The sequence below is a fragment of the Heterodontus francisci genome, chromosome 1, assembly GCF_036365525.1.
Source record: "Heterodontus francisci isolate sHetFra1 chromosome 1, sHetFra1.hap1, whole genome shotgun sequence".
Taxonomy (NCBI): Eukaryota; Metazoa; Chordata; class Chondrichthyes; order Heterodontiformes; family Heterodontidae; genus Heterodontus; species Heterodontus francisci.
Genome location: NC_090371.1, coordinates 78,010,712 through 78,035,719, shown reverse-complemented (window position 1 = coordinate 78,035,719; position 25,008 = coordinate 78,010,712). Strand labels below are relative to the sequence as shown.

The 25,008-nt window shown below is 43.2% G+C and overlaps 1 protein-coding gene across 7 annotated transcripts in view; it reads left to right on the top strand.

Moving 5' to 3' along the window:
- Window positions 1-25,008, top strand: part of LOC137370144 (probable E3 ubiquitin-protein ligase HERC1) — a 480,710-nt gene that overhangs the window by 384,531 nt on the left and 71,171 nt on the right. For all 7 annotated transcript variants that reach the window (XM_068032400.1, XM_068032409.1, XM_068032373.1 and 4 more), the window contains 5 exons: window positions 5,437-5,539; window positions 9,701-9,870; window positions 12,074-12,212; window positions 13,946-14,115; window positions 18,030-18,199. In XM_068032400.1, the coding sequence (XP_067888501.1) occupies window positions 5,437-5,539; window positions 9,701-9,870; window positions 12,074-12,212; window positions 13,946-14,115; window positions 18,030-18,199 (752 nt within the window). The remainder of the gene's footprint in view (window positions 1-5,436; window positions 5,540-9,700; window positions 9,871-12,073; window positions 12,213-13,945; window positions 14,116-18,029; window positions 18,200-25,008) is intronic.

The following is a 25,008-nucleotide window of genomic DNA, read 5'->3' as shown; positions in this document are numbered from 1 at the left end:
TCCTGGATGCTCCTTACAAATTCTGCTCCATCTGGACCTCTAACACTAAGCGAATCCTAGTCAATGTTGGGAAAATTAAAATCTCCTATCACCACCACCCTGTTGCTCCTACATCTTTCCATAATCTGTTTACATATTTGTACCTCTATCTCACGCTCGCTGTTGGGAGGCCTGTCGTACAGCCCCAACATTGTTACCGCACCCTTCCTATTTCTGAGTTCTGTCCATATTGCCTCACTGCTCGAGTCCTCCATAGTGCCCTCCTTCAGCACAGCTGTGATATCCTCTTTGACCAGTAATGCAACTCCTCCACCCCTTTTACCTCCCTCTCTATCCCGCCTGAAGCATCGATATCCTGGGATATTTAGTTGCCAATCATGCCCTTCCCTCAACCAAGTCTCAGTAATAGCAATAACATCATACTCCCAGGTACTAATCCAAGCCCTAAGTTCATCTGCCTTACCTACTACACTTCTTGCATTAAAACAAATGCACCTCAGACCACCAGTCCCTTTATATTCATCATCTGCTCCCTGCCTGCTCTTCCCCTTAGTCACACTGACTTCATTATCTAGTTCCTTACAGGCTTTTGTTACTACCTCCTTACTGTCAACTGACCTCAATTGGTTCCCATCCCCCTGCCACATTAGTTTAAACCCTCCCCAACAGCGTTAGCAAAAGCACCTCCAAGGACATTGGTTCCAGTCCGGCCCAGGTGTAGACTGTCCAATTTGTAATAGTCCCACCTCCCCCAGAACCGGTCCCAATGTCCCAAAAATCTGAACCCCTCCTTCCTGCACCATCTCTCAAGCCACGCATTCATCCTGACTATTCTTTCATTTTTACTCTCACTATCATGTGGCACTGGTAGTAATCCTGAGATTACTACCTCTGAGGTCCTACTTTTTAACTTGGCTCCTAACTCCCTAAACTCTGCTTGTAGGACCTCATCCCGTTTTTTACCTATATCATTAGTGCCTATGTGCACAATGACAACTGGCTGTTCACCCTCCCCCTTTAGAATGTTCTGCAGCCGATCTGAGACATCCCTGACCCGTGCACCTGGGAGGCAACATACCATTCGGGAGCCTCGTTTTCGACCACAGAACCGCCTATCTACTCCCCTTACAATCGAATCCCCTACGACTATAGCCCTTCCACTCTTTTTCCCGCCCTTCTGAACAGCAGAGCCAGCCACGGTGCCATGGACCTGGCTACTGCTGCCTTCCCCTGGTGAGCCATCTCCCTCAACAGTATCCAAAACGGTATACTTGTTTTGGAGGGAGATGACCGCAGGGGACTCCTGCGCTGCCTTCCTGCTCTTTCTCTGCCTTTTGGTCACCCATTCCCTTTCTCCCTCAGCAATCCTAATCTGCGGTGTGACCAATTCACTAAACGTGCTATCCACGACCTCCTCAGCATCGCGCATGCTCCAAAGTGAGTCCATCCGCAGCTCGAGAGCCGTCATGCGGTCTAACAAGAGCTGCAGTTGGACACACTTCCTGCACGTGAAGGAGTCAGGGACATCAGCCATGTCCCTGAGCTCCCACATTGAGCAAGAGGAGCATGACACGGGTCTGAGATCTCCTGCCATTTTTAATCTTAAGCTTAACTTAGTTAAATGAAAAAGGAACGAAAAGTTTTTACCAATCACAATAAAACCAGAGAAATCGAAAAAGCCTTACCTTATAAACACCCCACCGAGTCCTTTTTTTTTTGGTTAGAGGAGGAGGGCGGGTGGGAGACACGACAAGTGTGGTGTCTCGGGTTCAGAAACCGCCCAAATATATAGTGTTTTACTTACCCAGCAGCCCCCTGGCCTCCGCCGAAAAACAAAAGGAAATTAAATTTACTTTCAAACTGACCTTCCCAGCTGCTCACTCGCTCACACTCTGCTCCCGAAAAAGCTGCTGCAATGAAAGGCAAGTTATTTTAAACCGCCCAAATATATAGTGTTTTACTTACCCAGCAGCCCCCTGGCCTCCGCCGAAAAACAAAAGGAAATTAAATTTACTTTCAAACTGACCTTCCCAGCTGCTCACTCGCTCACACTCTGCTCCCGAAAAAGCTGCTGCAATGAAAGGAAAGTTATTTTAAACCGCCCAAATATATAGTGTTTTACTTACCCAGCAGCCCCCTGGCCTCCGCCGAAAAACAAAAGGAAATTAAATTTACTTTCAAACTGACCTTCCCAGCTGCTCACACGCTCACACTCTGCTCCCGAAAAAGCTGCTGCAATGAAAGGCAAGTTATTTTAAACCGCCCAAATCTCTAGTGTTTTACTTACCCAGCAGCCCCCTGGCCTCCGCCGAAAAACAAAAGGAAATTAAATTTACTTTCAAACTGACCTTCCCAGCTGCTCACTCGCTCACACTCTGCTCCCGAAAAAGCTGCTGCAATGAAAGGAAAGTTATTTTAAACCGCCCAAATATATAGTGTTTTACTTACCCAGCAGCCCCCTGGCCTCCGCCGAAAAACAAAAGGAAATTAAATTTACTTTCAAACTGACCTTCCCAGCTGCTCACTCGCTCACACTCTGCTCCCGAAAAAGCTGCTGCAATGAACTGGTGTTGTAAGGCGGAACTCTGGTGGGGAGGGGACTGGAGGTGGGGAGCAAGGTTAAACTTACCTGATTGGTCTAGGGGGTGATGGAAAGGGGTAAAGTTAATATTTTCTGATCTTTGTGGGGGCGGGGGGGTGTTGCTGGGTGGGGAAGGGCAGGTAGACGAGTTAAGTATTTTGTGGGGGGGGGGGTGTAAGAGGGCAAGGAATGAAATGTAAGGTTATTGGGGTGGGAGAGGGGCTGGGAACATTTATTTAATTATTTTAAATAAATTTTGAGGCAATGCATCTTTAAAAAATTTGAATTAAATGTAAGGGCAGGAAGCCCTTTAAAAATGGCGCCTACGTAGTGGCGCCGGACGCCGTTGTTGGGGACTGATCGCCCACCCCCTCCACATCATCGGAAGGGGGCAGTTCGCCCGAGCCATGTAAATGAGCTGCCACGTATAATATCACGGCGGCTCCGCGGAGTAAAACCTGCGCGTGCAAGCTGCCATCGGCGGTGGCAAAATAAAATTCAGGCCACTGTCTTTCAGATGAGACATTAAACCAAGGCCCTGTCTGCATTCTCAGATGGATATAAAAGATCCCATGGCATTGTTTTGAAGAAGAGCAGGAGAGTTATCCCTGGTGTCATGGCCAATATTATCCTCAGTTGATGTCACAAAAACCGATTACCTGGTCATTCACCTCCACCTTTGATGCTCTAGTCTCCAATAAAACTATTGCTCTTTCTCACCCTGGCCATTCCCCTGGTATAGCCCTCATCTCAGCTCCCATAATCCAAGGGACGCAGATGGAAAAGGATATGACAGACAATTGGTTTAGCTATGCACTGCCGGATCTGACTGGGCCGCATACAGCACTTTCACGCCCTGTTCTCATCTGCTAAAACTGCTCAGTATTGGAATGCAAAGGTAACCCCTAGCTTCTTTATTCTGCTGCAAACCGTCTTTCTCAACCCCGGTTCCCTCCAACAATGTGCGAGGAGTACATGGACTTCTTCAGCTACCTCTGCTGCATCCCTCCCTTCCACTAGCCCACCCAGCCAAACCTCCTCTAATGTTTCCCCCTGCCCAAGCCCTGAACTCGCATCTTTCTCTAGTTTCTCTCCTATCTCCCCTCATGCACTCTCTGAGCTCATCTTGTCCATAAGTGGGCAAAAACTTGACAGATGGAATATAATGTGGGAAAATGTGTGATTATCCACTTTGGAAGGAAGCAGAGAATGCCTATTTTCACCTCCGTAATGTCACTTGACTTCACCCATCTCTCAGATCATCTGCTGCTGAAAACCTCATTCATGCCTTCATTACCCCTAGACTTGACTATTTCAAAGCACTCCTAGCTGGTCTACCCATTTGTAAACTTGAGGTCATCCAAAACTCTGCTGCACTTGTCTTAACTCATACCAAGTTCCATTCATCTATCACCCATGTACCAGCTGACCTACACTGGCTCCCGATCAAGCAACTTATTGATTTTAAAATTTTCACCCTTGTTTTAAAATCCCTCTGTGCTCTCTGTGATGTCCTCGAGCCGCACAATCCTCCGAGATATCTGTGCTCCTCTAATTCTGGCCTCTTGAGCATTCCAGTTTTTAATTGCTCCACCCTCAGTGGCTGCACCTCCAGTTGCCTAGGCACTAAGCTCTGGAATTCCCTCCCCACACCTCTCTGTCTCTCCACCTCTCCTCCTTTAAGACTCTCCGTAAAACCTATTTCTTTGACCAAGCTTTTGGTCATCTGACCTAGTGGGCTGAATTTTAAAGTACCTCCACCATCAGGAACGATGGCGGGGGGGGCAATGAAGATTGGTACAGCAGAGGCCCGCCACCAACCCCAACAGTGGCAGGCCCCGTACCGATCTTAGCAGTGTTGGCTGCCCTGCCACTCAGCGACGGGACCACGATTTCCATATGGAAATTAATTTACATACCTGATTGAATGAAGGTCCCGTTGCTTCCTTAATCGCTGCACCGATCTTCATTTGGACAGCCGACAATGGTGCACCTTCGAATCCCCGTTCGGGGAAACGTGGCACGACACCTGTGGGGAGGGGGCAGGAGGTTTTTTCCTGTGTGCTGGAGTGGGCGAGCAGGGTAACAACAATGCGGATTGGTCAGGGGGTGTGATGGGAAGGGTTAAAGGACAAAGGTGCCGAACTTTGCAGAAGTGGTGGGGGGGGGCTGGTGGGGGTCAAATTTTAAGTATCTGTACTCCGGGGGGGAAAAGGGCAGGAATGTTGCGATATGTCATTGGGGGAGTGGGACAGTGTATGTTTAGGTTATTTTATTCAGTTTTACGAAACTTGACATTACCTGGCCCTTTAATTTTAAAATGCACATTGAGGGCTGTAAGCCCTTTAGAAATGGGGCCTGCGTATTGGCGCCAGACGCCATTGCCGGCAACGGCTTGCCCGCCCCCTCCACATCGTGGGGGGTGGGCACCGCGGCCATGCAAATGATCTGCCACGAATGAAATCGTGCGGCTCCATGACGTGTTCCCCGTGCGTATGAGCCGCATTTTTTTACGTCCACTGCCTACTTCATTGACGGTGTCTTAAAATGCAGCCCAATATCTCCTTATGTGGCTCGTGTCATATTTTGTTTTAAAATGCTCCTGTGAAGTACCTTGAGATGTTTTATTATATTAAAGGCGCTATATAAATAGATTGTTGTATTATCACATTGTTGTTTGTGGGAGCTTGCTGTGGGCAAATTGGCTGTCGCATTTCCTGCATTATGACAGTGACTACAATTCTCAAGTACTTCATTGGCTGTAAAGTGCTTTGTGACATCCTGAGGTTGTGAAAGGCGCTGTATAAATACAAGTTTTTTAGAAATTTGTGACTACCTGTGATTTTACCACGCAGAAAATTGAAAGCCTTTGCAATAAAGGAGTGAAGAAAGTAGCTTGTGGTACCCAGTTTTCTGTTGTACTAACAAGGGATGGACATGTCTTCACTTTTGGTCAAGGTACCTTTCTTTCTCATACATTCCTGTTATTGTAATTAATAAAATTCTGATACAACATTTCGACTATAAATTATCAGAAGCTGTAAAAGGTTTTTGGGGTGATGCATTCTACTCTGAAGCCACTTGGTTCCATGTAAGGCAGTTGTCAATGAGGCATATCGGTGCCATGGTGCAACTGGAAAGCATTGGACTACAAGGGTTATTCTCGCGTTGGCAGGCTGACTAGTGCGGTACCGCAGGGATCAGTGCTTGGGCCCCAGCTGTTCACAATATATATCAATGATTTGGATGTGGGGATCAAATGCAGTATTTCCAAGTTCACAGATGATAACAGAACTAGGTGGGAATGTGTGTTGTGAGGAAGATGCATAGCGACTTCAGGGGGATTTGGACAGACTTAGTCAGTAGGCAAGAATGTGGCAGATGGAATATAATTTGGAAAAGTGTGAGGTTATCCACTTTGGTAGGAGGAATGGATTCGCAAAGTATTTCTTAAATGGTAAGAGATTAGGCAGTGTAGATGTACAAAGAGACCCGAGTGTCCTTGTCAATAAGTCACTGAAAGCTAACATGCAGGTGCAGCAAGCAATTAGGAAAGGCTAATGGTATGTTAGCCATTATCGCAAGAGGATTTGAGTACAGGAGTAGTGACGTCGGAGTACTGTGTGCAGATTTGGTCCCCTTACCTTGGGAAGGATATTATTGCCACAGAGGGAGTGCACAGAAGGTTCACAAGACTTGCTCCCGGGATGGCGGGACTATCCTATGAAGACAGATTGGGGAAACTGGGCCTGTATTCTCCAGAGTTTCGAAGAATGAGAGGTGATCTCATTGAAACCTACAAAATACTTATCGGGATAGACAGGGTAGATGCAGGTAGGATGTTTCCCCTGGTTGGGGAGTCTAGAACCAGGGGACACAATTTCAAAATAAAGGGGAAGCCACTTAGAACAAAGATGAAGAGAAATTTCTTTACTCAGAGGGTTGTGAATCTTTGGAATTCTCTACCCCTGAAGGCTGTGGAAGCTCAGTCACTGAGTATGTTTAAAGCAGAGATTGACAGATTTCTAAATACAAATGACATCAGGGGATATGAGGATAGTGTGGGGGAAAAGGCATTGAAGTGGATGATCCACGATCATACTGAATGGCAGGACAGGCTCGATGGGCTGTATGGCCTACTCCTGCTCCTATGTTCCTAAGTCAGAAAGTAAGTTATATAGGCCTTGTGTGGATGAATGGTTAAGCCAATTCTGAAACATAGGCCAGGAATTTGTTGCGGTCCCGACGTTGGGATCCTAGGTGGGGGGCAGGGGACTAGAGATTGTGGCCCACTGAGTCTGACGCCGGGAGTACCGGGCCCAATCTTCCTGGCAGTGGCGAGGCTCCGTGATGCCCCACCCCCCAACCCCCGCCACTGGGCAAAGGGACCCGCCTTTTCATATTTAAATAAAGTAAATTAATAAATTTAAATACAATTCACAGCAGTCTTACTTGCTGCCCAGGATGTTCCGAGCGGCGGCCGGCACACTCGTGCCTTTACTTTCCCGTCCAGGGAAAGCTGGTGCCACCAAGGTGGGGAAAGGGGGTTCCTGGGATTTTTGGTGCAGTCGGGAGTGGGGGGGTGGAGGTGTGCGTCTGATCGGCATTAATACTGTTGGGGAGCAATGGGGTGACCTCTGCACTTTGATCAGTTTGCTGGGGGGGACGGTGGGGGGGGGGGGTGTGGGTGCAGGGAAGGCCAAGTCTTGCAACTAAGTGTTTTTGGGGAGGGAGAGGGCAACTATTATATTTAATTGTTATTAGGGGTGGGGGGAAAGGGGCGATTGTTTATTTTGCAGTACGGGGGCGGGGTGGGGGGGGGGGCGGGGTTGCGGTGGTGTAGGCCTTTAAAAATTTAAATGTACCAGCAGAGCTGGCTACCCTTTAAAAATAGCAGCAGGAGAAGAAAATTCAGCCCATAGTCATCCTACTTCAAAAAAGATATGGTTACATTAGAAAGCTTCAGAGACGAGTGACTAAGATGATTCGAGGATTTATAGTACAAATATTTTTTTTTTAAAAAGGCTCAAGCAGCTAAACTTATTTTTGCTGGAAAAAGAATGAAGGAATACATGATATAGGCTTGCAAATTAATGAAAGATATGAATAAGGTTAAAGGAAGCAAGTTAATTTTCTTAAACAATCTAGAATGAGAGGGCACAAGTACAAAATTCAAAAACCACAGGGAGGATTGGAATAAAACATTTCCCTCCCCTCTCCCCCACAGAACAGGTTATTGAGACTTTTTGAGATTTTGATAATTCAGGATCTGTTGACCCCTTTAAAAAGGAACTGCAATGATGTATGTTACGTGAGAGTAGGCTTTATAGAGAAATACTGAACAACTGCTTCATTGTGTTTTCAGGCTAACCAGGGAAGGAAATTATTTTTCTTAAAATTGGAGATCAACAGGTAGTATGGGGAGGATGTCCATAATAGATCATCATGGTCTTTGCAGTATGTTTAAGGCATTGAAATGCCTTTTCTGAGCATTGTCTTTAGTTTTTTTTAGTTTTAGTTTTAGAGATACAGCACTGAAACAGGCCCTTCGGCCCACCGAGTCTGTGCCGACCATCAACCACCCATTTATACTAATCCTACCCTAATTCCATATTCCTACCACATCCCCACCTGTCCCTATATTTCCCTACCACCTACCTATACTAAGGGCAATTTATAATGGCCAATTAACCTATCACCCTACAAGTCTTTGGCATGTGGGAGGAAACCGGAGCACCCGGAGGAAACCCACGCAGACACAGGGAGAACTTGCAAACTCCACACAGGCAGTACCCAGATTTGAACCCGGGTCGCTGAAGCTGTGAGGCTGCGGTGCTAACCACTGTGCCGCCCGTCTTATGTTCTGGTATCTATTATAACGAAGTGCCATTTTTCCAATCAAAAATCAATCACATTTTAGGTTTGAGGTCAGCAGCGAGCGCCCTTGCTGTGTTGCTGACTACAAAATTCAGGCCATAAATATGGTCCCATATTGAGACATAAGTTTCTGGGTGATGGATTTGTTTTCACAGTATATGCGAAATTGTACCTTTTAAAATGTATTCATATATTTAAAGTTCTTTTGTGTGTGCCAATCACTGATTGTAAAACTCCTCCAAAATTGCTGATGGGTTACTATAATTACCTTGTTACTAAAGGCCAATCACATCCCAACAATTAGATATATAGGAATATGCAGGTCATCATTCAACTCTTATTATCTGTCTATACGTCACCTGATTTTAACCCAACCTTATAATGTTAATATTTTTTTCTCTTCCTCAGCCACATCCTCTGCCGTACATTGGACTGGATGTTATGCTCCCGATACTGTTCCCGGCAGTACTGCCAAGCCGCTGCAATCTACTGCGTGGCAGCTCATTTAAATACCTGGATACCCTCCCAAATCACGTGCAGGGCCGGGCTGTCCGACACGGGCAATGGCATCCGATGCCTCTACGCAGGCATTGGCACCCTTTTTAAAGGGCAGCCACTCTGCAGGTCAATTTGAATTGTGAAAGACAAAACCCCTCCCACTGTTGCAGTAAAAATTCTATTGCCCCTTTCCCACCCCCAATAACACTAACATTAAGTAGTTGCCCTTTCACCCCCAAAAACACTTACCTTTGAATATGACCATCTACCCCACCCCCACCCCCCTCCCGAAGACTCTACAAAGTCCACAGTTCACCCCTTCCCACCATCCTCTCCACTGATGATGGTAATTTGACCCCATTCTCCATCCCAACCCCAAGAAAAATCTTGAAGTCCTATCTCACTCATCCTCCCTGCTCTGCCTAAGCCAAATCTCCTTTCTAAGTGCAGCCACGTTGTAAACTTTACATCTTGTGAGTTTACAAGAAAACAGAGAGCCACAAACACAAAGGAGGATGTCCAGTAGACATTAATAGAGGGCCAGTGAGAAAAATTGCATAATACAAACACAACAGAGAGGAAGAAGCAAAGCAATATGTTGGAGACAAATGAGTAGATGCTGTTACATGGAGGCAAACATAAGTTCATATTCTTTGTGACCAACACCAGAGATTCATTGGTTTCAAATTTAAATCTGTGGAGTCATATGGAAAGTTTTTCAGAATACTTTGTTTTTATCTTTAGAGCGTCTTATAGGTTTGCCGGATTCAATGCTGCGTAATCACAATCGTCCACAGCAAGTTCCTGCGCTGGAAGCAATGTTTGTCGAAGATATTGCAGTGGGATCAGAGCATACGCTTGCTTTGTGCTCTACAGGGGATATGTTTGCCTGGGGCTGCAATGCTGAAGGCCAGGTAGGACAGCTAAGTTTAATGTAAGAAAATGTATGTATTTAATACACAGAAGTACCTCGATGAACTTAACAGCTTATTACAAAGTTGGATTTCAAATAATCCAAGATGATAACCAATTTCCTCAAAAGGATGAATAATCATTCAAAATATAGGTTCAACACTGACAAATTATTAAACTGTATTATTTGCTCATCTGGCCTGTACATTGAGTCACTGTTCATTATACTATGCCACACAGACCAGAAATTCCAGATTTCATTCTTTGTCTGTGTTGAGTCAGCTGATCTCAGTGGGGCAGCAGTTGGAGCACTACGATTGGCTCAACACCTCCATTTTAGGGCAATGAAAAATTGGCCAGGGTTCCTACTGCTCACCACTGCCCAGTGAACCCAACTGAAAAGCATATATTTGTGATTGTTGATTTTAATATACTTTAATATGTGTTGCTTTAGTCTTCCTGGGAACAGAATCAATGACTGCCCTCTTCTCCTTCCACCTCTCACCCACCCCTGCAAGAAAAAGTTACTTTTTCAGTGATGGAGTAAAGAGAGTTACTAAGCCAATGTGTCATCTTTGTGACATCACTAATGCTCAAAATGGCTTAAATGATTATTCTTTTGCCAATTTCTTTAGTTACCTGAAGTTATTTAGGTAACACCTTAAATACGTTTTCCATTCAAAGAATGAAAAAGATCTCTCATAACTAGATAGTTATTTTAAAACTCACTGAACTGGCTTAGAAACATTTTGGGTACCGAACATACAAACATACATATTTGGAGCAGGGGTAGGCCACTCGGCCCCTCGAGCCTGCTCCACCATTCAATAAAATCATGGCTGATCTGATTGTAACCTCAACTCCACATTCCCGCCTAACCCCGATAACCTTTCGCCCCCTTGCTTATCAAGAATTTATCTACCTTTGCCTTAAAAATATTCACAGACTCTGCATTCACCACCTTTTGAGGAAGAGAGTTCCAAAGACACTCAACCCTCTGAGAGAAAATATTTCTCCTCATCTCTGTCGTAAATGGATGACCCCTTATTTTCCAACAGTGGCCCCTAGTTCTAGATTCTCCCACAAGAGGAGACATCCTTTCCACATCCCTCCCCCCTGTCAAGATCCCTCAGAATCTTATATGCTTCAATCAAGTCGCCTCTTACTTTTCTAAACTCCAACAGATACAAGCCTAGCCTGTCCAACCTTTCCTCATAAGAGAACATGCCCATTCCTGGTATTAGTCTAGTAAACCTTTTCTGAATTGCTTCCAATGCATTTACATCCTTCCTTAAATAAGGAGACCACTACTGTACACATTACTCCAGATGTGGTCTCGTCACACCCTGTTTAGCTGAAGCATAACCTCCCTACTTTTGCGTTCAATTCCACTTGCAAAAAATGATAACATTCTGTTAGCTTTCCTAATTACGCGTGTACCTGCATACTAACCTTTTGCGATTCATGCACTAGGACACCCAGATCCCTCTGCATCTCAGAGCTCTGCGATCTCTCACCATTTAGATAATATGCTTCTTTTTTATTTTTCCTGCCAAAATGGACAATTTCACATTTTCTGCTGTCAAATGAATCAATGAAATGTTAAAAGAAAGTTAAAGGTTTATGAACACTGGAAACCTGAAAGTAAGCATTGGAGATCCACAGCAGATAGGTCAGTATTTCATAGGAAAGGTTAGACGTCTGGTGAATAGTCATAACATATCATTAAACTATCATTAAAGTAACAGTTAAATTGTTCAAGTGTTATTTCTTTCATAAAATAACATTTTGGGATACAGTATAGGATTAATTTGAGACATGACATATGGTAAGTGTAACATGTTTGAGAGGACCAGATGACTTTGGACATATAGTTCCAGCATCCGCAGTATGTTGCTTTTATGTTGTTATGGTTCCCAAAGCTTCTCCACCGCTTGGTGTTTCCTCACCTCATGTTTGGGTTTGGTGTAGGTTTATAATTCTATTATTAGACAACAACTCCATTATCATTATATCCTTTGAGTACCTTGGGTCGTACTTTTCTTTGTGTTTGACTTTACATTTCTAGCATTTAGACTTTAATTTTAAAGCAAACTACACTGTTTACAACATATTAAACAAGGTTTTAACATTTCCTCATTTGCCTAGTTTTTATGTAGCCATATTGTGAGTTAATGACACAAATTTTTAATTTCTTCGCTGCAGCTTGGTCTAAGCCATACCAACCAAGTAAAAGAGCCAACATTGATAACTGCTCTTCAAGGGAAGAATATTCATCAGATTTCAGCTGGGCGGTGTCACAGTGCTGCATGGACCACCCCTCCTCTTTCACCTTCAACTCCAGGTGACATTATATACTAATTTTGTAACACGACTGATGAAACTGCAACAAAAGCATTTAGAACATTCCATAGGAACAGTATGTGATTTAAAGGTTTTTATGGATCATTGCGAAGAACTAGAAACTGTTAAATATAATAAACGATTCTGGTACATGCAAGTTCTAACAACTTTTAACAGCAAGGCCAATTGGCTCTCATCACATTAAAATTGAAAGAACACTGGCTTTGAATATGTTCCTTTTTCCTCTGGGATTTCCATTTCTTGCTCACGCTCGCTCTCTCTCTTCGCTACAGCTACCACACTACAGCTTCAATGTTTAACCTAGGCTGATATTAAAGCACATTACTGAAGAAGGCCTTCTTAGGACAACTAAGAAGGGATAGGCAATAAATGCACCCTTGCTGATGTCACCTACATTCTTAAATTAATGCCTGTTGAGGTCAGGCAGGCTTTTTGGGATGTTTGAGTTACTATTGCTGGAAATGAAGCTGTATCATCAATGGTACCATATTTTTGAAGTTCCCATGAGGTAAAGAGCACACAATGAGTTAAAGTGTTACGTTTTTTTTTGAGGACTCATGTATTTTAGAATTATGGACATTGTTTTATTTGGGAAAACTGAAAAAGATTCCATGGATTTTTTTTCCACTGGGTTCATTGAAAGGTCTTGTTTGAAAACAACATTTACTGGAAGTCACCTGTCTTCAACTAAATACCCAGCAGGAGCTTTATGACTTGGAGGAAACTTTTACAGAGAAGTGACAGGTCAAGATTTATAGAGGTCAGGAGGCTCAACTCTTGAGACATTGTTTTTGGTTTCGCTTTGCACAGTGTGTTGGGGTGTGAACTGTTTTGAAGGCTATGGAGAAAAACCAGCCAAGAGTGCAGTCACCCTGTTCCATCTCTTTGAGAACTTCCTGAGAATCAGATGCAAGAAATAGAGAATCTGAAAACCCTGTTGTCACATTTCTCCTGGAAAGCCTGCCAAATTGATCTTCAATGTTTCCTGAAAAGAACTGTTCTCAAAAGATCCCAGTGACAGCCATCTATGCATATCTGGGACACCAAACCAAAAAGGGACAACTGCCATCTTTCCATACCTTTTTTCTTCTTCAAGAATTAGCAAGTATTTGGCCAAAATATTCTTTTTTGTCTTTTTTTTTGTAACAGAGCTCTAAAGAGAACGTCTCTACTTTTTCAGTTAACAGATGTATCTGTGTGTGGGGGAGCTAAGGTAAAAAGGGAACTTTCATATTTCAATCTGTGTGTTAATGCTTTGCTTTATTACTGGTTAAGTCTTGTTTTATAATAAACTGATAATTTTGTTGTTTATGAAAGAAACCTGGTTGGTGCATATTATACTGGGATAAAAATAGAGTCTATTATTGACCGTATCGGTAACTGGGTAAACATTTAAATATATGTTGTGACCTGTGGAGAAGTTGAACTAGAAAAACAGTGCGCTGCTCCCGCCTTGGTCGTAACAATTAATAGATTTTTAAAAGTTAGAGGAAAGACAGTAACTCTTTGAAAATGATAGGTGATGTGACATTTTTGAAACATTGTAAGTACCCAATTTATACAGGGTGATTTTGACTTGGAATCATTGTTCTGAAACACTAAACTAAAATATTTCTACAAATGCGGCTGAATTTTAAAATTGTTAAACAAATAAGCTCTATTATTTTTGATTGAATTTAGAGCAGTAATTTACGTTGTTTTTTTTAATCAAAGGTAGCACAATTCCTGTTCAGCTCGGTATACCGCAGATGGTACCTCCACAATACAGTATACTTAAAGAGTGCAGCCCAGAAGTCCTTACAGATAGGCTGCGGGTTCTGTTTCACTTCTCTGACCTGATGTATAAGTCTTGGCGACTGCTGAATCTCAATTCTAACCATGAGGTAAAATATTTCTTTCACATCCTAGTTAAAAGTAGTTTTAATATTTATTTTTATTGTGACAGGACAACACCAAGGTAGAAATCATTAAAAGAGAAGACCAAGCAAATCTGGGAGTAACAATATGCCCAAACCTGAGTTTTTAAATCCTAATTGACAAGGAAAGAAGGATTGAAGAAGATAAGTTTTTTCAGTTTGCTCTTTGGGAAGGATAAGCAAGAGCAGGAAACAATTCAATGAGTCTTGATTTCAACATTGTAAGGGCATAGAGATGACAAAAAGAATGTAGGATGGGCTATTTAGAGCTCAGTTGGGACTAGAGGAGAGGGCTAGTGTAAAATTATTGGGTTAATTTTCAGATTTAGACAGTCACATAATATATTTCTGTGGTGGAATTGGAAAACCAAGTTGCCTGAAATATTATCTAAAATACAGAAATAACGAACTAAGTCAACAGCAGGATTGGAAATGTGTACAACTCCTTCAAAAGCTTGATGCTGCAACAGTTACTTTTTCATCAGTATAGGTCAAAATGATCTGCTTTCCTGATTTGTTCCCCCGACTAACTAAATTAAGTAGCTCACTTAGTAGTCTATACAAAGATAGAACAGAAATCGGTCAGTCAGTCCTGTGGGTGTTCTGATGTCGTTAGATTACGGCTGATTTCAATCTCAAATCCATTTACCCACCTTTGTTTTGTATCCTTTGATACCCTTATCTAACAATCTGGTGCTCTCAGTCTTGTAAATTTGAATTTACTGAGCCTTTTGAATATGTGGAGATGGGGGCAAGAGTTCCAGATTACCACTACCTTTGTGTGACAAATTGCTTCCTGATTTCACTCCTAAATGGTCTAGCTCTAATTTTAAGATTATGCCCTCTTATTCTGGATTTTCCCACTGGAGGAGGGATTTGAAGGCTCTAGAGATGTTGCAGAAAAGGTTTAGGAGAATGGTTCCAGGGATGAAGGACTTCAGTTATGTGGATAGATTGGAGAAGCTAGGGCTCTTCTCCTTAGAGAAGAGAAGGTTGAAAACAGATTTGATAGAACTGTTCAAAATCATGAGGGGCCCAGACAGGTAATGGGGAGAAACTGTTCCCATTGGCAGAAGGGTTGAGAACCAGAGGGCATAGATTTAAAGTGATCGGCACAGGAACCAAAGGTGACATGAGGAAAAACTTTTTTACGCAGCGAGCAGTTACTGTCTGGAATGCAGTGCCTGAAAGGATGGCAGAGGTAGATTCAATAGTGGCTTTCAAAAGGGAATTGCATAAGCAACTGAAAGGAAACAATTTGCAGAGCTACGGGAAAGGGCATGGGGAAGTGGGGCTAAGTAAGCTACTCTTGCAGTCGGCTGGCATGGGCTCGATGGGCTGAATGTCCTCCTTCTGTGCTGTAATCATTCTATGTTTCAATGAAAATTGCCATTGATGCTGTTTTTATGGAGTAGAGTGATTTATAAATAACTTCTACCTGTGACAAAGAAGGCCAAGAAAACTTTGATGTGGCTTAAAAATTAGCATAACTCTCTCTCAACATAATTTCCTGCAACTTCTGTGCTAGAATAAAGGCATTCACCATAAATACATCATTACTGTGGTGCAGGTTTTCAGAAAAATCCATGCTAATGTGGGAACACCAAGTGAATTGTGCTGTGGAACAGGAGGCAATGGATTTGCACATGCACCACTGAGGAAGAAATTGAGAGCAAGAAATTCAAAGCTGATTTCTAATCTAACTTGTATAAAAAAGGTGCATTCCATAATGTACATAACTCTACATTTTTTTTTCCAAAATCTTGTTTCAGTGTTTCACACTTACAATTCAAATGTAGCATCATTTAATAAAGATCTCCCTACTTTGTCCAAGTAATATCTATTGACCCTATTTGCAGTCTTCTGTGCATGCTGGCAATTTCAGTTTACCTTTTTTTTGTAAATTGGTGAGCAGTTTTGATTAGGCATTTGGAGACTGACCAAATGCATTTCACTTATACATGTGGTGCTGGAGGACTGGAGCACTGCTAACATTGTACCTCTGTTTAAAAAGAGAGCAAGGGATAAACCAAATAATTACAGGCCAGTCAGTCTAACCTGGGTATTGTGCAAATTATTGGAATCTGTTCTGAGAGACAGGATAAACTGACACTTAGAAAGGCACAGGTTAATCAAGGATAGTCAGCATGGATTTGTTAAGGGAAAATCTTGTTTGACCAACTTGATCTAATCTTTTGAAGAAGTAACAAGGAAGATAGATGAGGGAAGTGCAGTTGATGTGGTCTACATGGATTTTAGCAAGGCTTTTGACAAGATCCCACATGGCAGACTGGTTTAAAAAATATCTCATGGGATCCAGGGAAATGCAGTAAAGTGGATACAAAATTGGCTCAGTGGCAGGAAACAAAGGGTAATTGTTGACGGTTGTTTTAGCGACTGGAGGGCTGTTTCCAGTGGCGTTCCGCAGGTCTCAGTGCTGAGTCTCCTGCTTTTTGTGGTATATATTAACGATTTGGACGTAAATGTAGGGGTCATGATAAAGAACTTTGCAGATGACACAAAGATTGGCCGTGTGGTAGATAGCGAGGAGGACAGCTGTAGGCTGCATGGTCTGGTCAGATGGGCAGAAAAGTGGCAAACGGATTTCAGCCTGGAGAAGTGTGAGGTGATGCATTTGGGGAGGTCAAACAAGGCAAAGGAATACACGATTAATGGGAAAATACTGAGAAGTGTGGAGGAAGTGAGGGACCTTGGAGTGAATGTCCACAGATCCCTGAAGGTAGCAGGACAGGTCGATAAGGTGGTTAAGGAGGCATATGGAATCTTTTCCTTTATTAGCTGAGGTATAAAGTATAAGAGCAGGGAGGTTATGCTGGAACTGAACAACTCATTGGTTAGACCACAACTTGTGCAGCTCTGGTCACCTCATTACAGAAAGGATGTAATTACACTAGAGAGGATACAGAGCAGATTTACGAGGATGTTGCCAGGACTGGAAAAATGCAACTGTGAGGAAAGATTGGATACGCTGGGGTTGTTCTCCTTGGAACAGAGAAGGCTGAGGGGAGATCTGATTGAAATGTACAAAATTTTGAGGGGCCTGGATCAAGTGGAGGGTGAAGTGTCTATTCACCTTAGCAGAGGGGGCATAGATTTAAAGTGATTGGTAGAAAAATTAGAGGGGAGATGAGGAAAAACTTTTTCACCCAGAGGGTGGTGGGGGTCTGGAACTCACTGCCTGAAAGTGTAGTTGAGGCAAAAACCCTCAACTCATTCAAAAGGAGTCTGGATATGCACCTCAAGTGCCGTAATCTGCAGGGCTACGGACCAAATGCTGGAAAGTGGGATTAGAATAGGTGGATCGTTTTTCGGCCAGCAGACATGATGGGCCAATTGGCATCTTTCTGTGCCTTAAACTTTCTATGAATTCTAACCCAGTCACATTTTGTTCTTTTTTCGATAGTCATTCAACTGAGCAAGCACATTGACCAACTAGGTCCTGCCAATATGGTATTGTAACTGACTACTCTATATGTGCATGAGGATTATGGATAGAACCTCTTTCCTAATTTTTCCTTACTTGACCCCTAGTTAGTGCACCCCAAAAGCTCTGGCTGAGTTTGGGTACGTGGCGAGCAGGAAATTGTAATCAAAATATTTTTATGTCACCCAAGTTGAATAATTTATGTATGTGTAGTATTTGTTAAATAACGTTTTAATCCAGTGAGGTCCCTATTGGAATGCATTGTTTTCTTTTATCTGTATGTACTGTACTTTTCCTATAGGTCATGGGCCAACACATTTACTTCAATTCTATAAAGGATTTTAATAATTGAAAGAAAAATGATCACAGAAACAAGCAAAAAGAAAAGATTTTTTAATTTTAAGTTAATTAAAAGTTTTTCATTCCTTTCCCCCAGACCAGTATTTCACGGTATAATATTGGAGCTTCAGCGATAGCTCAAGGTCGGTTGAGAGGCCTCCTGTCTCCGAAAGTCAATATTTTGCCACTAGTGCGATCGATAGGAAAAACTATGATTCAGGGAAAGACCTATGGGCCTCAGATCACAGTGAAGAGAATTTCTGCAAGGTACAGTACTCTGCAAATTGTCATGAAGTACTATGAAATTCAGTTTTTAAATCCTCTTAAAAAGAAACTGGAATGCAAAGCAGAAAACAAATTGCTTAAGTCAATCTCTCAAAACATTTTCATTTCTTTTTTTTTAAAAAAAAAGCAAAATTTTTCACTCTTTACTGCGAGGAATGCCCTCAGATATGAACTAGAAAAGATTGAAGTTGGGTAAATAGATGATGGATAAAATTAAAATTTCAAAATAGGCCCCACAGAAAAACATTTCAAGGCAACTAATATATCTTTATTATTAATAATACATTGCTGTTAGCTGTTCCGCACAAAATACCAAAATGGCTGTTGGTTGGCTTCCTGTGAAAAATGTCCAGCGAGGGTGGAACCCAAGCAACACATTGCTCAGTTTGCTGAATGTAATAACCATTTACAAACAAATCACAATGGCTTTGGGTCTTCAATTTCAGTAAATTTATACAGACTTTAAAATGGAAATTGCCTTTTAAAGGAGGGATTTTGAATGAGAACATAAAGTGTGGATTGAGAGAACACGTGCCAATAAACCCATTCCTTCCATAGAACACATACAATTTGCCGAGTCAGGCATTTGCGCAATGGGAAATAGAAAGTACAAATGAAAACAGAAAATGCTGGTAGTACTCAGCAGGTCAGGCTGCATCTGTGGAGAGAGAAAGAAAGAGAGGGGCCGGAATTTAACCAATAACAATGGTGTGGCAGAGGAGGAAGTGGAAGCGGGTGGCGAAGATCCTCCTGCTTCAACCTCCACTCCCATTGTGATCACACACCAGCTAAACGTCTGCCAAGCGCAGCAGGCCCCTACAGCTGCTGCCCTTTAAATGCTGCCAAGGCACTGACTGCCCTGTGTGGCCCATGTGCAACTCGTAAAATTCTGAGGGGCATGTAAAATTGATGTCAATTGCCTCAACTATCTTAACTGGCCTTTAATTGCTCATTTGCAGATGGCAAGCGGAGTCCCCATGTGGCTTGCTTTGCAACCTTGGTAAAATGGTGTTCTGGCGTCATGACATCAGGGACCCCGACCCAACTTCATCTCGAGCTATTTAACGTTTGTATTCTTTCATGGAATGGGGCATCGCTGGCAAGGCCAGCATTTGTTGCCCATCCCTGATTACCCTTGACTATTGAATGGCATGCTGGGCCATTTCAGAGGACAGTTAAGAGTCAGCCACATTGCTGTGGGTCTGGAGACACATGTAGGCCAGATCAGGTAAGGTCAGCAGATTTCCTTCCCTAAAGGACATTAGTGAACCAGATGGGTTTTTACGACAATCGATGATAGTTCCATAGCACCATTACTGAGACTCAATTCCATATTTTTTCATGAACTGAATTTATTAATTGAATTTAAATTTGAACTCGTGTCTCCAGGGCATTAACCTGGGCTTCTGGATTACTCGTTCAGTGACATTACCACTACACTACTGTCTCCCCATAAAATGGTAAATGGTGTCAGCCTAGATTTTTAGCTCAAGTCTATGCAGTAGGGCTTGAACTCACCACCACCTGACATGGAGGTGAGAGTGCTACCACTGAGCCACAGCTCCCCCACCTCAAGCGGTGTCCGTTTTGAACAGGCAAAATTCCAACTAGAGGTAATGTTTAAGGTCTTTGGCCGGACTGCTGATGAAAGGTCATTGACCTGAAACGTTAATTCTGTTCCTCTCCCCACAGATGCCACCAGACTTGCTTAGTATTTCCAGCATTTCCTGTTTTTATTTCAGATTTCCAACATCTACAGTATTTTGCATTTCCAGGAATCCCTAACCCTTGAGAATAATTGAGCAAAGCTCCAGGAAATTGAATGAGTCATTTAATGCGCATTACTGAACTCTGGCCAGTTGCATTCCACCAGTTTTGGTTTCAGTAACAGAAGAGAATTTCATTAGTTGTGTCTGTACATTGCCTTATAAACTGCAATCCTAGATATGTACTTAGTATTTTTAAATTGATTATCACAAGATACTAGGGAAGTGAATATAGACAGAATGAGAGCAGGCAAAAGTGTGACAGGTGGTGTTCAACATGGAGAAGTGTGAGGTCATCCACTTTAGATCCAAAAAGACAAATTAGAATATTTTCTTACTGGTGAGAGGAAAGGAACTGTGGAGGAGTAGTATGATTTAGGGGTTCAAGTACAAAAATCACAAAACTAGCGGACAGGTACAAAAAAAAAAATTAAAAAGGGCCGGAATACAATGTAAAGGAAGTTGTGCTTCAGCTGTACAGAACCTTGGTTAGACCCCATCCAGAGTACTCTATTCAGTTTTGAGATCAACTTCAGGAAGGATGTATTGGCCTTGAAGGACATATGATACAGATTCAGCAGAATGATAATGTGCTTAAATCATGGTTACAGCACAGAAGGAAGCCATTCACTCCATGTCCATGCTAGCTCTGGCTCTCTGCAAGAGCGGCTCAGCTAGTCGCACACCTCCACCTTTGCCCTGTAACCTGCAGATATTTTCTCTTCAGATAATTATCCAATTCACTTTTAAAAGCTGCCATTAAATTTGCCTCCACCACGCTCTCAGACAATACATAGAACATAGAACAGTACAGCACAGTACAGGCCCTTCGGTCCACGATGTTGTGCCGAACATTTAACCTAGTCTAATATCAAACTAACTACCTACCCTTCATTCTACTATCATCCATGTACTTATCCAAGAGTCGCTTAAATGCCCCTAATGTATCTGCTTCTACTACCACCGCTGGCAGCGCATTCCACGCACCCACCACTCTCTGTGTAAAGAACCTACCTCTGACATCTCCCCGAAACCTTCCTCCAATCACCTTAAAATTATGCCCCCTGGTGATAGCCCTTTCCACCCTGGGAAAAAGTCTCTGACTATCCACTCTATCTATGCCTCTCATCATCTTGTACCCCTCTATCAAGTCACCTCTCATCCTTCTTCGCTCCAATGAGAAAAGCCCTAGCTCCCTCAGTCTTTCTTCGTAGGACATGCCCTCCAGTCCAGGCAGCATCCTGGTAAATCTCCTCTGCACCCTCTCTAAAGCTTCCACATCCTTCCTATAATGAGGCGACCAGAACTGAACACAATATTCCAGTGTGGTCGAACCAGGGCCTTATAGAGCTGCAGCATAACCTCGCAGCTCTTAAACTCAATTCCCCTGTTAATGAAAGCCAACACACCATACGCCTTCTTAACAACCCTATCAACTTGGGTGGCAACTTTGAGTGATCTATGGACATGGACCCCAAGATCCCTCTGTTCCTCCACACCACCAAGAATCCTGTCTTTCAGCCTGCATTCCGCATTCAAATTCGACCTTCCAAAATGAATCACTTCACACTTTTCCAGGTTGAACTCCATCTGCTACTTCTCAGCCCAGCTCTGCATCCTGTCAATGTCCCGTTGCAACCTACAACAGCCTTCCACACTATCCACAACTCCAGCAACCTTCGTGTCATCTGCAAACTTGTTAACCCAGCCTTCCACATCCTCATCCAAGTCATTTATAAAAATCACAAAGAGCAGAGGTCCCAGAACAGATCCTTGTGGAACACCACTGGTCACCGAGCTCCATGCTGAATACTTTCCAGCTATTACCACCCTCTGACTTCTATGGGTCAGTCAATTTTGTATCCAGACAGCCAGCTTTCCCTGAATCCCATGTCTCCTTACTTTCTGAATGAGCCTACCATGGGGAACCTTATCAGACGCCTTGCTAAAATCCATATACACCACATCCTTCATCAATGTGTTTTGTCACATCTTCAAAGAATTCAATAAGGCTTGTGAGGCATGACCTGCCCCTCACAAAGCCATGCTGACTGTCTCTAATCAAACCATGCTTTTCCATATAATCATAAATCCTGTCTCTCAGAATCCTCTCCAATAATTTGCCTACTACCGACGTAAGACTGACTGGTCTATAATTCCCAGGGTTATCCCTATTCCCTTTCTTGAACAAGGGAACAACATTTGCCATCCTCCAATCATCCGGTACTACTCCAGTGGACAGTGAGGACGCAAAGATCATCGCCAAAGGCGCAGCAATCTCTTCCCTTGCTTCCCCGTAATATCCTTGGGTATATCCCGTCTGGTCCCGGGGACATATCTGTCCTCATATCATTCAAAATTTCCAGCACATCCTCCCTCTTAACCTCAACCTGTTCGAGCATATCAGCCTGTTCCACGCTGTCCTCACAAACGACTATGTCCCTCTCACTAGTGAATACTGAAGCAAAGTATTCATTTAGGACCTCCCCTACCTCCTCCGACTCCAGGCACAAGTTCCCTCCACTATCCCTGATCGGCCCTACCCTCACTCTGGCCATCCTCTTGTTCCTCACATAAGTGTAGAACGCCTTGGGATTTTCCTTAATCCTACCCGCCAAGACTTTTTCATGTCCCCTTCTAGCTCTCCTAAGTCTATTCTTCAGTTCCTTCCTGGCTACCTTGTAACCCTCTAGAGCCCTGTCTGATCCTTGCTTCCTCAACCTTAAGTAAGCTTCCTTCTTCCTCTTGACTAGCTGTTCCACATCTCTTGTCATCCAGGGTTCCTTCACCCTACCATCCCTTCCCTGCCTCATCGGGACAAACCTATCCAGCAGTCGCAGCAAGTGCTCCCTAAACAACCTCCACATTTCTGTCGTGCATTTCCCTGAGAACTTCTGTTCCCAAATTTATGCTCCCCAGTTCCTGCCTAATAGCATTGTAATTCCCCCTCCCCCAATTAAATATTTTCCCATCCCGTCTGACAGTATCCAGACAGTAACCACACGCTACATAAAAAAGTTTTTTCTCATGTCGCCTTTGGTTCTTTTGCCAGTCACCTTAAATTGGTATTCTCTGGTTCTTGACCCTCCCACCAATGGGAACAGTTTCTCTCTATCTACTCTGTCCAGACCCTTCATGATTTTGAACACCCCTGTCAAATCTCCTTTCAACCTCTCTTCCCTTTAAGGAAAACAGCCCCAGCTTCTCTAATCTATCCACATAACTGAAGTCTCTCGTCCCTGGGTCAAACTAAGAGCACTAGAGATATTGAGATATTTAACATCATAAAAGGATTCAATAGGGTAGGTAGAGAGAAGCCAGGGATGCAAATCTTACCACCAGAAAGAGGCCATTCAGGAAACCACTTTCACAAACAGTAGTGGAAACCTGCAATTCTTTCTCCCAAAAGGTTGAGTCAGTTGTATTTTCCAAGACTGAGATTGTCAGATTTTTATTAGGAAAGGATATAAGGGAATTGGAACACAATTGAGGAAGAGAACAGCGATGATCTAATTGAATGGTGAAGGTGCTGAATGACTTGCTGATGTTCTGTGTGTTCTATAAATATTGAGCAACAGCTTCAAGGTTACATGGAGGTGACAGAATAGTACAATTATTTAAGAAGAATGAATATTTTTCGTCAGTATTTACAGTAGAGAAAGAAAATGTTGTCGAGGAGAATACTGAGATTCAGGCTACTAGGCTAGATGGGATTGAGGTTCACAAGGAGGAGGTGTTATCAATTTTGGAAAGTGTGAAAATAGATAAGTCCCCTGGGCCAGATGGGATTTATCCTAGGATTCTCTGGGAAGTTAGGGAGGAGATTGCAGAGACTTTGTCCTTGATCTTTATGTCGTCATTGTCGACAGGAATAGTGCCGGAAGACTGGAGGATAGCAAATGTTGTCCCCTTGTTCAAGAAGGGGAGTACAGACAACCCTGGTAATTATAGACCTGTGAGCCTTACTTCGGTTGTGGGTAAAATGTTGGAAAAGGTTATAAGAGACAGGATTTATAATCATCTTGAAAAGAATAAGTTCATTATCGATAGTCAGCACGGTTTTGTGACGGGTAGGTCGTGCCTCACAAACCTTATTGAGTTTTTCGAGAAGGTGACCAAACAGGTGGATGAGGGTAAAGCAGTGGATGTGGTGTATATGGATTTCAGTAAGGCGTTTGATAAGGTTCCCCACGGTAGGCTATTGCAGAAAATACGGAAGTATGGGGTTGAAGGTGATTTAGAGCTTTGGATCAGAAATTGGCTAGCTGAAAGAAGACAGAGGGTGGTGGTTGATGGCAAATGTTCATCCTGGAGTTTAGTTACTAGTGGTGTACCGCAAGGATCTGTTTTGGGGCCACTGCTGTTTGTCATTTTTATAAATGACCTGGAAGAGGGTGTAGAAGGGTGGGTTAGTAAATTTGCGGATGACACTAAGGTCGGTGGAGTTGTGGATAGTGCCGAAGGATGTTGTGGGGTACAGAGGGACATAGATAGGCTGCAGAGCTGGGCTGAGAGATGGCAAATGGAGTTTAATGCGGAAAAGTGCGAGGTGATTCACTTTGGAAGGAGTAACAGGAATGCAGAGTACTGGGCTAATGGGAAGATTCTTGGTAGTGTAGATGAACAGAGAGATCTTGGTGTCCAGGTGCATAAATCCCTGAAGGTTGCTACCCAGGTTAATAGGGCTGTTAAGAAGGCATATGGTGTGTTAGCTTTTATTAGTAGGGGGATCGAGTTTCGGAGCCACGAGGTCATGCTGCAGCTGTACAAAACTCTGGTGAGACCGCACCTGGAGTATTGCGTGCAGTTCTGGTCACCGCATTATAGGAAGGATGTGGAAGCTTTGGAAAGGGTGCAGAGGAGATTTACTAGGATGTTGCCTGGTATGGAGGGAAGGTCTTATGAGGAAAGGCTGAGGGAATTGAGGTTGTTTTCGTTGGAGAGAAGGAGGAGGAGAGGTGACTTAATAGAGACATATAAGATAATCAGAGGGTTAGATAGGGTGGATAGTGAGAGTCTTTTTCC